Below are 14623 nucleotides of genomic sequence, written 5' to 3'. Positions count from 1 at the left end.
CGGTAATAATCTGGACTTAAAATCGTTGACAAAGCGGCCACGTGGCGGCGCAAAGTGTTAGGGGCCAAACCTTTATCCAAACCCGCCTGAAGAAAGGTTAAGACAGTCCCTGGCAAGGCGGCTAAAGGGTCGATTTCCTGAACTGCGCAGAAGGTGCAGAAGGCTGTCCAGGTGGACTGATAAATTCGCCGGGTAGCTGGTCTACGCGCAGCCTGCATGGTAGCGATGACCGAGTCAGGGAGCTGAAGGCGCCTCAGCCGGTCCCCTTCAAGTTCCACACGGTCAGGCTCCACCATTGAGGTTCTGGATGCGCAATGCACCCCTGGCTGAGGGCTATCTGATGGTCTGGGATCCTCCAAGGTGGAGAGATCGACAACTCCATTAGGTCCGAGAACCATGCCCGTCGAGGCCAGAAGGGAGCTACTAGGAGTACTTCGGCACGTTCCTGGATGATCTTCTGTAGGACCCTCTGAAGGATGCGAGTAGGCGGGAACGTGTACAGGAGCCCCTTTGGCCAGGGAAGGCGCAGCGCATCTACCCCTTCCGAACCCGGAGATGGGAACCGGGAAAAAAAGCGAGGTAGCTGCGTGTTGTGGCACGTTGCGAACAGGTCCAGGATCGGTGTGTTGAACCGCGAGGTCAGGGTTCTGAATACAGCGGGATCCAGTTTCCACTCTGCGGGATCCAGAGTCCTGCGGCTCAGCCAGTCCGCCCATACATTCTCTTGGCCTGAGATGTGCTCGGCTGAGAGAGAGGCCAAGTGGACCTCTGCCCATCTGAACAGGGTGTTGGCCTCCTGCATCAGGCGGCCGGACCTTGTCCCGTCCTGGTGGTTGATGTAAGCGCGAGCGGAAACATTGTCCGTTAGGACCAGGACATGGCTGCCCTGCACTAGATGAGCAAAGTTCAGCAGGGCGAGGGACACTGCCCTCAATTCCAAAAAATTGATGTTGATGTTTTCTAAATCCCGAGGAGTCCATAGACCCTGTGCCACATTGGATGAAAGGTGGGCACCCCACCCGAACAGGCTGGCATCCGTTGTGAGAGTGATAAAGTCCTGAACTTGAAAAGGTGACCCCCTCTGAATAGCGGTTGAAGTCCACCATCACATGGATCTCCTGACCCCTGCAGGGAGAATCACCTGCGTCCTGGTATGGCTGGTTTTCCTCCTTTGGTAGGGCAGGAGGAACCATTGGAGGGAGCGAATGTGTAACCTGGCCCAGGGAACCACATCTATGCAAGAGACTAGTGTGCCCAAGATCTTGGAGAGGAAAGCCAGGGAAGGTCTTGGTTGTGATGACAGTGTCTGTAGTAGAGTCCGGATATTGGCCTGTCTGTCCTCCGATAGGAATACCTGGCACAAGTCCGTGTCTATGATGGTGCCCAGGTGAGCCAATCTGGTTGTTGGTGTTAAATGACTCTTTTCCAGGTTTATGGTAAACCCGTAAGTTTGTAGGGTTGTCAAGGTTAGATGGAGATCCTGTTGTGCCCGGTCCCGGGACTTCGACAGAATCAGGATGTCGTCGAGATATGCCATGAGGCGCACTGACCGGTGTCTCAAGGTGGCCGTGAGGACGTCCAAAAGTTTGGTGAACGTCCTCGGCGCTGATGACAGACCAAATGGCATTGCTCGATATTGGTAATGAGATCCGTTCACGCAAAACCGGAGGAATTGTCTGTGCTCTGGTAATACCGGTACATGGAGGTAGGCCTCCTTGAGATCGATAGAGGTGAGGAGGTCTCCTGGCCGTATGGACTGCAGAATAGACCTGAGGGAGTGCATTTTGAATTTTTGATAACGCACATACAGATTCAACCGTTTGAGATTTAAAATCAAACGGACCCCGCCCGAAGACTTGGGGACTAAGAATACGATTGAATAGAATCCTTTCCCCCTCAGGTGGAAGGGAACCTCCTCTATCGCTTCTATCTCCAGGAGGTGCTCTATTTCCCGGTGTAACAGTGCCCTCTTTTGGGTATCTATCACGTGAGGACAAGGGAGGAATCGGTTTGGGGGTACATGGAGAAAATTTATCCGCAACCCCTGTGTTGCTGTGGCAATTGCCCAGGAGTTGAGGGATGCAGCCCTCCAGGCGTTGGCGAAGTAGAGGAGCTTGCCCCCCAGGGGGTAGGGGCCGGTAGAGTCATTTTCCACGTTTGGACCCCTTAAAGTTGGAACCCCTGTATGGACGGCGTCCTTGCTGGTAGGGTCTGCCTCGGTCCGCGAAATACGGTCTGTCCTGACGGAAGCCTCCCTGATTGAAAGAGCCCTGGGAGAAGGTCCTCGAACCCTGAGAGACGGTTGAGGAGGGCTCGGCACGAAAGTTCTGCCGTCTATAGAATGTAGTGAAGCGTCTTTCTCCTCTCCTGTTGGACCTAGGGAGCACTTTCTTCTTGTCCTTATCCTTGATAAGGACCTTCTCAAGGGAATCGCCGAACAACTGTTCCCCTTGGAACTTGGCTGAGGCTAGGCGCCATTTTGATTTTACGTCCGCCTGCCAGCTTCGTAACCAAATCAATCTCCGGGAGGACAAAGAGGATGCTAGTGCGCGGGATGCAAACTTGGCCGCGTCCATCGTAGCATCGGCTGAGAACTCCGTTGCCGCCAGCAGCTTATTCAAATCCTGACGGAGCTTGCCATCCTCCTGGCTCGCCCGTGATTGCATGTCCTGTATCCACAGGATAGTTGCCCTATTAAAAAATGAGGCAGCCGAAGCGGCTCGCAAGGCCCAGGCTGCCATTTGGTGAGTCTTCATAACTACAGTCTCCGCTCTTTTGTCCTCCGCCTTCAGCCCTTCAGAAACCTCAGATGGGACTAAGGCGGTAGACACCAAGCTTGCCATAGGAGTGTCTATGGTCGGTGGTGTTAGAAGAGATTCCATTTCCTGATCGAAGGTGTAGTATTTTCGATCAATCATAGAGGGCCCCTGCGCTGCTGCTGGTGCCTCCCAAGGTCTTTTAATATTATCAAGGAAACTATCAGACGAGGGGATGGTTTCTGGCTCTTTCTTAGGTACCGAAAGCAAGACCCCCTTCGAGGTCTGCGCAGTGGCATCTGTAGGCAACTTCCCCTCTCCTGCCCCTTCAAAAACCAGCTTAGCCTTATTCAGCATGATCCGAAAAAGAGAGGGCTTAAAAAGGCCAACCAGGCTTGGTGTCTCGGGAGGTTGTTCATCCCCCGACAACCCCTCACCCTCATCACTGTCCTCCTCTCTGAGGTACAAGTCCTCCTCCATGGAGCCCTGGAAGGAGGCTGGAGCCGGAGGAGCCCAGACATTCCTCTGCCTTTGTGGAATGTGAGGCACTGGGGCCTGTTGTTGTGCCCAACTGTGATGCCCTGGGCATAAACACTGCTGATTAAATCCTGAAGGTGTTGAGGCATGTTCTGCCAGGTGTCAAAGGAATTCCTCAGACCCACAGCTGACGGTGTAAAGGTGGCTGTGGCCTGGCTAAACTGCCCTCCAGTGATGTTGTGTTGACTAAGCTGACCTCCTGAAGAAAGTGGGGGGCGTTCTGGCAACCAATCTTGTTCCGTTGCCGAGCCTGCAACCCCAGCTATTCCGGTTAAGGGGGAGGCCGGGGGGGCCGGGGGCCCCAACAGCAAATTAGCCTGAGGCAGCACTGTAGATTGCTGTCGTTGAGACAGTTCCAATTGCCTCTCCAGTGCAAGAATCCTCTTCTCTGCCTCTTTTAAAGAGGCACTCTGAGAGGCCTTGGCCTTGCCCTTCTCTGCATGAGGCTTTTCCTTGGGGGTAGCGGGCCTGATGGAGGTGGCCACCTCCTCCCCCAAGTGGGCAGTAGCATCAGTCATTGTAAATAACTCACAGACCGGACAGCAGAACAAGGCCGTTTGGGCGATCACGCAGCCAATTTTCCAAAAGTAACTGCCTTGGTTGAGAGATCTTATACGGCTGCGTGTCTCCAGGCAGACCAGGGGGCGTGACCAGGAGCTAATTCAGCAGGCCGCTTCCTGGCCGTGTCTCCAAAATGGCCGCCGCGCCGTTGCCCTGGCAACCGGCGCGACGCTAACGGCCGTTCCCGCCCTTTTCAGCGGTTGAGGGTCGGCTAAAAATGGCGGCCGCGCCATTGTCATGACAACCGGCGCGGATTCCAAAGGCCGCTCCTGTCACTGACGCTGAGGCTTTTGAAGAAAACCGCGTTTTCGCCGGATCCACGATCGCCCCTGGACTGCCTCGCATGGTCGCCTCTTAATTACGGCTCTGGTATATTCGTCGGGAGGGGCAGGCCCCTCCCAACGGCAACCGCCTCCAACACCGGGAGCGACCTCGGAGGCCGGGAACCCGGTTGCCCTGATATCATGTATTTCCCCCCCCACAGATGATTCAATGCTGATTAGTGAAGCCAAGGAGAGGAGGGGGGGGCAGGGCACACAAACCAGCTACTAGAACCCACGGAGGGCCTAGATCGCTGTTGTAAAGGAGGGAGCCAGATCCAAAGTACCTGCAGAAAAACAAAAAGAAAAAGGAAGAAGAAAAAGCATTAGTACCAAATCTGTCAAGGTATTTTTAATACTAACACTTCTGAAGAGAAAACTCAAAAATGTCCCTTTACTGCGACTGAGTTTTCATGACTGGTGGGCTAGGGGGCGGTGCCTGCATAATATTTAAATTAAAACTCAGTCCCTCCAATGAGACTGGAGAATTACCCACGTTGGACTCTCCTTGCAAGTGCATTGGAGAATGAATACCTTACTCAATCAGACTTGAAATCCTGGGCTTAGAAAGCTTAGAACTACATGACCTTCAACATTTTATGAGCATAACTCATAAAATGATCTTCTTCAACGTCCTACCTGTCAACGACTACTTCAGCTTCAACCACAACAATACATGAGCACACAACAGATACAAACTCAAAGTGAACTGCCCCAAACTTGACCGTAGAAAATACGACTTTAGCAATAGAGTGGTTAATGCCTAGAACTCACTACTGACTCTGTGGTTTCGTCACCAAACCCCCAAAACTTTACCCTTAGACTATCCACTGTTGACCTTACCGATTCCTAAGAGGTCAGTAAGGGATGTGCATAAGCAACCAGCATGCCTACCATCACTGTCCAATTGTGCCCTCTTATCAGTACCCATCGTATGTATATAAACAATGTTATATCTATGTATATTACAGTACATACTTGACAAATAAAATAAAATAAAAACATAACAACTCTGGGAACCCTGGGAAACTAATTAGCACTATGGGGGGAAAACCTTGATTCACATTCAGTAAGTCCTACTGAATGTGTCTCTCTTCCTCTACCAAATGCTTTCCTTCAATTTTGAATGCCTGAAACTAGCTTTCAAAAGCCTGAATGAGATTACTTCTCAATGTATTAAATCTTGTCATTGAAACAAAGTTAAATTCTCTCCTAACCTTGTTTTCTTCTGCCCATTTCTCATACTGAGTGGAAACTAAGATTACTTATATAACACTGTATTGTTGTTATCAGGTTGTTATTATAATATCATTATTGTAAAGATGAAAGCAGTGACTTTCAGTTATCATCATGCAATTTAATGAATAATGATGCAGGATTACACCAGGTGCATGGACAGTGAGCAATGTGGTACCTGTTATGTCTCTAAATAATACCACTGTTTCCAAAATTTTAAAAATATAATTTAAAATTTCAGAAAACTTACTTTTCTACTACCTGAATATATTTCTGATGTATGGTATATACCACATACAATTAATTATAATAGTTCACCCAAAAACTGCCTAGTGTAGGACTAGAAATTATTCAAAACATTTTAAATCTCTCAGCAGTAAGATGGACTTCTTCTTTCTAAATGTTTCCAAATAAAGAAAGATATTCTAACAGATGAATGAAAAATTCTACTGTATCAATTAATTACCAAGTCAATTTTTAAAATGCATATAATCTCTGCTCTTCTTTTTAATTATGCCTTAGTGGCTTGATCTCAATGATTACAAAAAAATATGAAAATGGCAATTTTTTTTCTTTTAAAATGCTTACCTGCAAGACATCCAAATGAGTCCCACCACGGGGGGATCGGCAGTCTGGTGAAGGTGGCATTAAAGAATAGACATTCTTTCTAATCTCTTCCAAGGTAGACTCATGAGCAGCAATCTCCGCTTGGATTTTCTGCCATTCATTATTTAAAAAATGGGGAAAAGAGGACACAGCAGATATCAATCTGACTATCCAATAAATTATACTGCTAAAATGTATTATAAAGACTGTGACATCCATTTTACTCAATGCTTATTTCAGGGATAGACTGCTTATTTAACAATCAAGTGATTACTGAAGGTTTTCTAGTGTAAGACACTATCAGCATTTCTTCATAGAGCATTTATTCCCTTAAAAGCCGGGGTGGCGCAGCAGGTACAGTGCTGTACTGCAGGCCACTGAAGCGGACTGTAAATCTGTAGGTCAGCGGTTCAAATCTCATCACTGGCTCAAGGTTGACTCAGCCTTCCATCCTTCCGAGGTGGGTAAAACCCAGATTGTGGGGCAATATGCTGGCTCTGTTAAAAAGTGCTATTGCTAACATGTTGTAAGCCGCCCTGAGCCTAAGGAGAAGGGCAGCATAAAAATCGAATAAATAAAAAATAAATAAAATAATCTTACAACTCGAATTACAAAGTGTTTTTTTTTTAAAAAGAGGAAGGGAAGGGTAGGGAAGGGTAGGGAAGGGTAGGGAAGGGAAGGGAAGGGGAGGGGAGGGGAGGGGAGGGGAGGGGAGGGGAGGGGAGGGGAGGGGAGGGGAGGGGAGGGGAGGGGAGGGGAGGGGAGGGGAGGGGAGGGGAGGGGAGGGGAGGGGAGGGGAGGGGAGGGGAGGGGAGGGGAGGGGAGGGGAGGGGAGGGGAGGGGAGGGGAGGGGAGGGAAGGGAAGGGAAGGGAAGGGAAGGGAAGGGAAGGGAAGGGAAGGGAAGGGAAGGGAAGGGAAGGGAAGGGAAGGGAAGGGAAGGGAAGGGAAGGGAAGGGAAGGGAAGGGAAGAATACCTGTGCTTCTTGTGGCATTTGGAAGGCATCTATTCTATTGGTCAAATAGGATGTTAGCTGCCTATCCAAATCTTTCAAGCTTTCTTGAAGAACCTGCAACATGTGCTCAGTTTCTCGCATCATCTGCAGTTGTTGCTCCAAAGAAATCTGTTTACTGACTGCCTAAGGAGAGACAAAGAAATATGTTCCATGAAAACTTTAGAACCTAGTATATAAACCTAAATATAAATAGAAAAATAGTGAATCAGAAGTGCTTACACTATGCTATTATTTTCTGATTGTCAACAGTGCAGTGAAACATTATAGTGCTCAAAAAATAAAGGGAACATTTAAACAACACAATATAACTCCAAGTAAATCAAACGTCTGTGAAATTAGACTGTCCACTTAGGAAGCAACACTGATTGACAATCAATTTCACATGTGGTCAGCACATTCAACTTTGTACAGAACAAAGTATTCAATGAGAATATTTCGTCATTCAGATCTAGGATGTGTTCTTTGAATGTTCGCTTTATTTTTTTGAGCAATGTACTTTCTAATGATCAAGAAATAACTGCTGAAAGGCACATAATTCAGACATTTCTAACATGGCAACCTACTACATTTTTCAGAGTATAAGAGACACCTTTCTCCCTCCTAAAAGAGACTGAAAATTTGGATACGTCTTATACATAGAATGTAGCTTTTACTAAGCTTTTTTCAGCCCTAATGAGTGAAGCAATCTTTCCTTCTTTCCACTTTGCTAGCTAGCTAATCTCCAAGCTGGGGATAAAATGCAAGCATGTGTTATCAAAACCAGCAAAGTAATGTGCTGACGCTGACCAGAGTAAAGACTAGCCAGATGAATTACCTGGTAGACAAATTATTTTTCCCTTATTTTCCTCCCCAAAAACTAAGGTGCATCTTATACTCTGGTGCGTCTTATACTTCAAAAAAATATGGTACGTTTGAAGCACTGACTTCAGCATTCACTTTTTTAATCAAAACTTATGGAAGTTTCCAGAGGACATATTAATACCATTGAAATTATGATGGGATCCACCAGTCCACATAGACCAGTGTTTCCCAACCTTGGCAACTTGAAGATATTTGGACTTCAACTCCTAGAATTCTCCAGCCAGCGAATGCTGGCTGGGGAATTCTGGGAACTGAAGTCCAGATATCTTCAAGTTGCCAAGGTTGGGAAATACTGACATAGACAACAATGGTTTCAAAATGACTATCAATTCAGCTTTTTGTTCCTTGCAAGATCCTCTGTCTTTTATTTTTCAAGGCCAAAAAGGAGTTCTCATTCCAAGGCAACAGGTAAACTTTTAAAACTACTAGAGCTTTACTCCATATTCTATAATCTGAATAGTATAAATCTGCTCATTATACTTCAACCCTTTTTAAAATATAAAATCAAATGTTCAATCATTTTTGTGGGATGGTCCTTTGTTGGTGGAAACCATTTACCTCATTTATAGCAATCATGATTTAAATTTGCATTTCCAGATCTTTTTCCATTTTGTTTGAGAAATGTAACCCCATGACATTGAGGAATGTAACTCCCATAATTCTGCTTCTTGCCTATACAAAAATATAGGATCCACTAAGCTGAATCTGGATCTATATTCAGCCATCCAGTAGGTCAGAAATTTGACAGACCATAATGCAAAATATAGGTTGTTCCCATAATTATAGAAACATAGAAACATAGAAGACTGACGGCAGAAAAAGACCTCCTGGTCCATCTAGTCTGCCCTTATACTATTTTCTGTATTTTATCTTAGGATGGATATATGTTTATCCCAGGCATGTTTAAATTCAGTTACTGTGGATTTATCTACCACGTCTGCTGGAAGTTTGTTCCAAGGATCTACTACTCTTTCAGTAAAATAACATTTTCTCATGTTGCTTTTGATCTTTCCCCCAACTAACTTCAGATTGTGTCCCCTTGTCCTTGTGTTCACTTTCCTATTAAAAACACTTCCCTCCTGGACCTTATTTAACCCTTATGCACATCTGACCTTAATATAGGGCAGCCCTTACTTCTATAAGCTAGTAAAGAGCAGCTTTAAGCATCATTCAAAGCTATGCATTGTGGATGCTGACATCAGTAAAAACAAATGGTTCATTCCATCATAGTTACATATCATACCATATGACTTAATTCCTCATAACGGGCATTGAAAACTTCTAACTTCTCACTGATGATTTCATCAAGGATGCCTCCATCTATCAATGTTTGGCCAAGCTCCCGAATTTGAGTCCGATTGTCAGACGGATGGCGCAGAATGGATTCCAGTGACTAATGAGAAAATAATTAAACCAAAATGTAGACACTTGTTTTCTAACATACTGAACGCAGCACTCTGACATTTTAAAATTGGAAAAAATATCATGCAGAAAAAATATACATTTACATACAGTATCTGAGGACTCGCATTGTCATTAAGAGAACAATGCAACATATGGCACTATTTTATCACCCTAAAATAGTTATGGAAATTACAGACAAATACATCAAAACAGCGGAACCCATAAAAACAACTCAAAAACTCTATCAAAACAAAAAGAGCAAGAGAAAATAAAATTAGCAGATGACAACAGAATCTGTGCAATATAAACCCAAACTTGAAAGCAGATGGGAAACGTGTTAGCTTTTTTGTAATGTCTCCAGACAAGAAAAAGGAAAGAAGGAAGCATCACTAATGGGAATGTATTCTACAGCAGAAGGTGGTGCTGTTTCTGAAATCTTCAGGTATAATGGAAGCAGACATAGGTCCTCTTCTGGTTAGGGTTACCGCACTAGGCTGAAAAAATCTAAGGGACCATTAGATGACAGCACAAATAATTTTATATATCTCTTTGCTGACATCTAGCAGTCATCTAAATGTTGGCATTCCCAATCCCATATTTCTGTCTGAACAGATCATAATAGATATGGAGGGTCAAAGAACTAATCTATCCTGAAATTTCCTGCACATGAAACATTTAAGAAAAACTGTCACTCAGAAGTAAATACAGAAATACAGTATACTACGAATCCTTTCAGTTAACTGTGGATAATAAACAGTTGCCTGGCTAATACATTCTAACTACAGTTTCTGAAACACCTTCAAAGAGAGATCTATGTAGAACATATTGCCACAGCCTACAGCCTACTCTAAATGCCAGTCAACTACAGAACAGAAGCCAAGAGTTTATTTTATACGCATTAGTGCACCAGTCAAAGCAAGTTAGAAGAATTCCAATTAGTCAATATAATCACCAAGATTTAAAGTGTCCTTAGAAAACTTTGTCTCAAGACAAAAGTTATTGAATCATTTTTTTTTAAAGAATCATGTACTTCACAATCACATTTCAAAGAATAAGGAAAGTACACGTAGTTAGCAGAACAAAAGTTGGAATATTTTGCAAGATCACCGTGTGTTATATAGCAGATCAATAAAAGTTTCTGGTTCATATTTGTTGTAAACAAAACTGCAGCCGAAAATACCAATATTTTAAAATATGTTTAGATTCCCACTAGGGTGGGAGAGTCAAAAAAGAAAAATAAAATATGGTAGTCATAAAACACATGTTCAAAAAAGTGATGCTGGCTTACCTGAATGGTCTTCTCTGTATGCTGCAGGGAGAATCCAAGCATAGTTAACTTTCTCTTGCCAAGGGAACTGAGTTAATTAATTAATTAAAACACACCCTCTCTGTTCCACCGGCTGTGATGAGTCAGTTTTCACACAAAGATGTGTCCAAGTCAGGACAAGAATCCAGAAAGCCAGCAACCCTGGACCAAGAAGCCTGGGCGGGTTTGGACTCTCTCTGCAGCATAGAGAAGACAGTTCCAGTAAGCCAACATCACTTCTTTTGTGGCCTGCTAAGGAGAGTCCAAGCATAGGATATACCCAAGCTTAAGTCTCGTGGGCAGGAGAAGGCCAGTCCAGGGGAGCAGAAGTGGAGCAGACCATCTGAAGATCCACCTGTCAAAAGCTGCTTTCAGTTGAGGCAAACACATCCAGTTTGTAATGCTTGACAAATGGCAAAGGAGTCATTCAAGCGGCCACCCGACATATTTCTTCAATGGATGCCTGAGTAGCCCAGGCTTCTGACGTGGCTGCGCTATGGATGGAATGCCTCATTATGTTACTGGGGCCTGGCCTAGACTGGCCCTCATATGCCCGGGCAATGCAGATCTTCAGTCATCTGCTGACAGTTTGGGGCGTGACCTTGAGATCCATGGAGGTCAGCTGAAAGGGGACAAACAATGCCTCGGTTTTCCTGAAAGAAGCCATTTGGTGGATAGAGATCCGTAGACCCCTTCAGACATCCAATATATGCCATCGTTGTTCCAATGAGGGTTTCGGGTCAGGACAAAAGTGTGGAAGGATCACCTCCTGGGCCCAATGGAACCCACTTTAGGTAGAAAGGAGGGATACAGGTGGAGGACACCCCTATCCGGATGAAAATAGCAGAAGTCATGGTGCACCAAGAGTGCAACCAATTCGGAAACCCTCCAGGCCGAGGAGGTTGTCTTGAAGACCGGAGCAAAACCATCCTTAATGGTTCAAAGGGAGAAGATGCAAGAGTCTGTGGGACCAGCGAGAGATCCCAGGAAGGATATTAATGGTCAACCTGAGGTCTCAAATTAGTGGATCATAGACAGTGGGGTGGTAGTATATGTTGTTGAGACGGAGAACCATCAACAAAGCCACAACCTGTGGCGGAGCATGTTAGGAGCCAAACCCTTCTTAAACCCCACCTGCAAGAATTTGTCCAAAATTTGTGGAATTGACACAGACAGCAGATCCTGATGGGACTGGACACAAAATTTGCAATAGGCCAAGATGGGCATGGTGTAGTTGTTGTCCAGGAGAAGGACCCCCTCAAGTGCCAGAGTCTGGATGAAGAAGAACACCCTGGCTGAGGAGATCCTGCCATTGGGAATTCATCAAGGGTGAGGCACAGATAATTCTACCACATCTGCAAACCAAGGGAGGGGCAGCCAATGGGGAGTGACCAAAAGCAGCTCCACCTTCTCCTCGAACATCTTCCAAACCACCCTCAGAATGCATGGAAATGGAGGAAAGGCGTACAGGAGGCCCAGTGTCCAGGAACAGAGTAGAGCATTGACCCCTTCCGCCCCCTGCACTGGCAACTGGGAGAACACTCTTGGTAGTTGTGTGTTGTGCTGTGTCACAAACAAATCCACCACTGGTCAACCAAACATCCCAGAAAGAGTCTTGAACAAGGTGGGATCCAAATGCCATTCTGCTGGATCCATCAAGGAATGGCTGAGCCAGTCCACTGTACATTCTAGGCACCTGAAATGTGTTCCATTTGAAGAGATTTCACATGCGACTCTGCCCACAAACCTTTCTCCTTCTTTCATGAGGCGCCTGGATCTCCTGCCTCCCTGCCAATTGAGATGGGATCTGGTCACCACACTGTCCATCAGGATGATGACATGAGCATTGTTCACCAGCGGCTCGAAATGTTGAAGAGTTAAGAATACTGCCCACAGTTAGAATCACCTGTGCAGGTTCCTTGAAGAGACAGCTTTTCTGAGTGGCCAGGGATGACCACCAACGCAGTGAATGGCATACCACATCAGGCACCCACACCACTGTGGCCAAATGGCTGGTCTTTGCTCACTGAAATGGAAGCAGCTCTATTGTAAAGTCCGAGGGTACAGTCTCATCCATGGCATCTTGCAACGCTGAAGTTCATGCTTGGACTCTTCTGATTTTTAAAAGACGTTTGAACTTGCTGCCCGGCAACAAATAGATCACACAGGGAAAAGATGAAAATTGGCTCCAATACAATAAAAAATGGAAAATGGAGAGGATTTGCCTCTGCCTACCACCACTCTGCTAGAGGCAGGGACTCCAGCTGCCTCAGCTGATAAGCGGTGGCAGTTCTCACCAGCGTACCGGCTAACCAGCACACACAGCGGCAGCAAATTCAAACGTCTTTTAATAATTAGAAGAGTCCAAGCATGAACCTCAGCGTTGCAAGGCATCAGAGCTTAGAAAAATATGTCCTTCTTTGTATCAACTGAGTTTCAAAACTCACTCAACACAGTCGGTGTAGTAGAGAAGGTGTGTTTAATTAATTAATTAACTCAGTCCCCTTGGCAACCAAGCAAGTTAACCCATGCTTGGACTCTCCTTAGCAGCACACAGGAGAAGTGGGGAGTGTACACGGGGATGCTTCATCTGATATTTTGCCCTTTTTTGATCTTCGATCAAAGATTGGAGACTGCAGACACCCCTATTTCTCTTAGCTCAAATAAGATTTTTTTTCATATGAGCCTCACTGATGCATTTGGATTAAAGCAAAAAAACAACAACAAACCTCTCAGCTGGTCTGAGTTCTATCCACTTCTATAATTACTTAAATATTATGCAAAATGGGGAATTTTCATTGTATTTAAAAGGGGGGAAAGTCTTCAGTTTAAAAAAGCACTAAGCTCATTTGCATAAGCTACTTTTGCAGACTATCCTTTGTACCTCAAGGGCTTCACTGACAGCATCTATTTTCTCTGGCAAGTGTTCAATTGTTTTCATCTTCTCTTCCAAAGTATTCAGCCAGGCTGCTTCTAAGTCCAGATAGTGCAGCAGTTCAATCCAACAAGACCATACTTCCTGAAAAGAGAGAGTATATGAAAGAAGAAAAGATTCATTATATTTCAGAAGGTGGTTCCTCTCAGTCAAGTAATGCATTTATTTTTTAAGCTTTATGTGGATTTTGAGTAACATATTTTTTCAGTATAAGACACACCTATTTCCCTCCTAGAAGAGGCTGAAAATTTGGTGCATCTTATACTCCAAATGTAGCTTTTACTAAGCTTCTTTTTAGTCTTAACGAGGTGACAACATGATCTTCTGTGACTTGCTAGCTAAGCTATCTTCCCGCTTCTTTTATTGCTGCTCCATCCGCCGAGCCTTTTTTTTCCAGCCCTAACGAGGCACTAACAGTGAAGCAATCATCTGCGCTTTGCTAGAAAGCAATCTTCCGCCCTTTTTTCAGCCCTAACAAGGTTCTAACAAATGAAAGAATCTTCTGCGCTTTGCTAGTGAAGCAATCGTCCCTTTGTCTGATTTTCTCATTATTTCTCTCTGAAGAGAGAGAGAGAAGTAAAGTGTTTTTAGAAGTTATTTTTTATCCCTAACCAGGTGATAAAAAGCAAGCACGTGTTATCAAAACCAGAAAACTAAAGTGCTGAAGCTGCCAGACTAAAGACAAAGCAGATGAATACCTAGTAGGCAATTTCCCCCCCCCCCCCTAATTTCCTCTCCGCAAAACTAAGGTGCGTCTTATACTCCGGTGCATCTTATATTCTGAAAAATATAGTATATTGTTCATCAACAGCAATGATTTCTAGAACTACTCCAGATAATTTACAAGTTATTGCCTAACAATGAGACAATGAGATACTTTCAATTCACTCCACTTCAGGGTTCTCACTTGCTCAACTCACTTACTGTATCTCCAAAGCCAATTCCAGATGCTTGCACTATATGCAATATCAAAACAATGGGGTGGTATTTGACAATGGGGATAACTTAGATGCTGCATGAAAAAAATACATTTGGAGACAATAGCCAGTAATAGTTCCTAACTTAAGAGGCAAAAATATATTCTGCT

At 44.9% G+C, this 14623-nt stretch overlaps 1 protein-coding gene across 1 annotated transcript in view; it reads right to left on the bottom strand.

Annotated features, from left to right (window-relative positions):
- UTRN (utrophin) overlaps positions 1–14623 on the bottom strand; it is a 463318-nt gene that overhangs the window by 316957 nt on the left and 131738 nt on the right. Inside the window, 4 exon segments of the mRNA XM_070733661.1 lie at positions 5999–6127; positions 6992–7153; positions 9135–9284; positions 13486–13620. Coding sequence (XP_070589762.1) covers positions 5999–6127; positions 6992–7153; positions 9135–9284; positions 13486–13620 — 576 coding nt within the window.

Source organism: Erythrolamprus reginae, chromosome 1 (assembly GCF_031021105.1).
Source record: "Erythrolamprus reginae isolate rEryReg1 chromosome 1, rEryReg1.hap1, whole genome shotgun sequence".
In the NCBI taxonomy this organism is placed as follows: Eukaryota; Metazoa; Chordata; class Lepidosauria; order Squamata; family Dipsadidae; genus Erythrolamprus; species Erythrolamprus reginae.
This window is presented reverse-complemented; position numbering and strand designations above follow the sequence as displayed.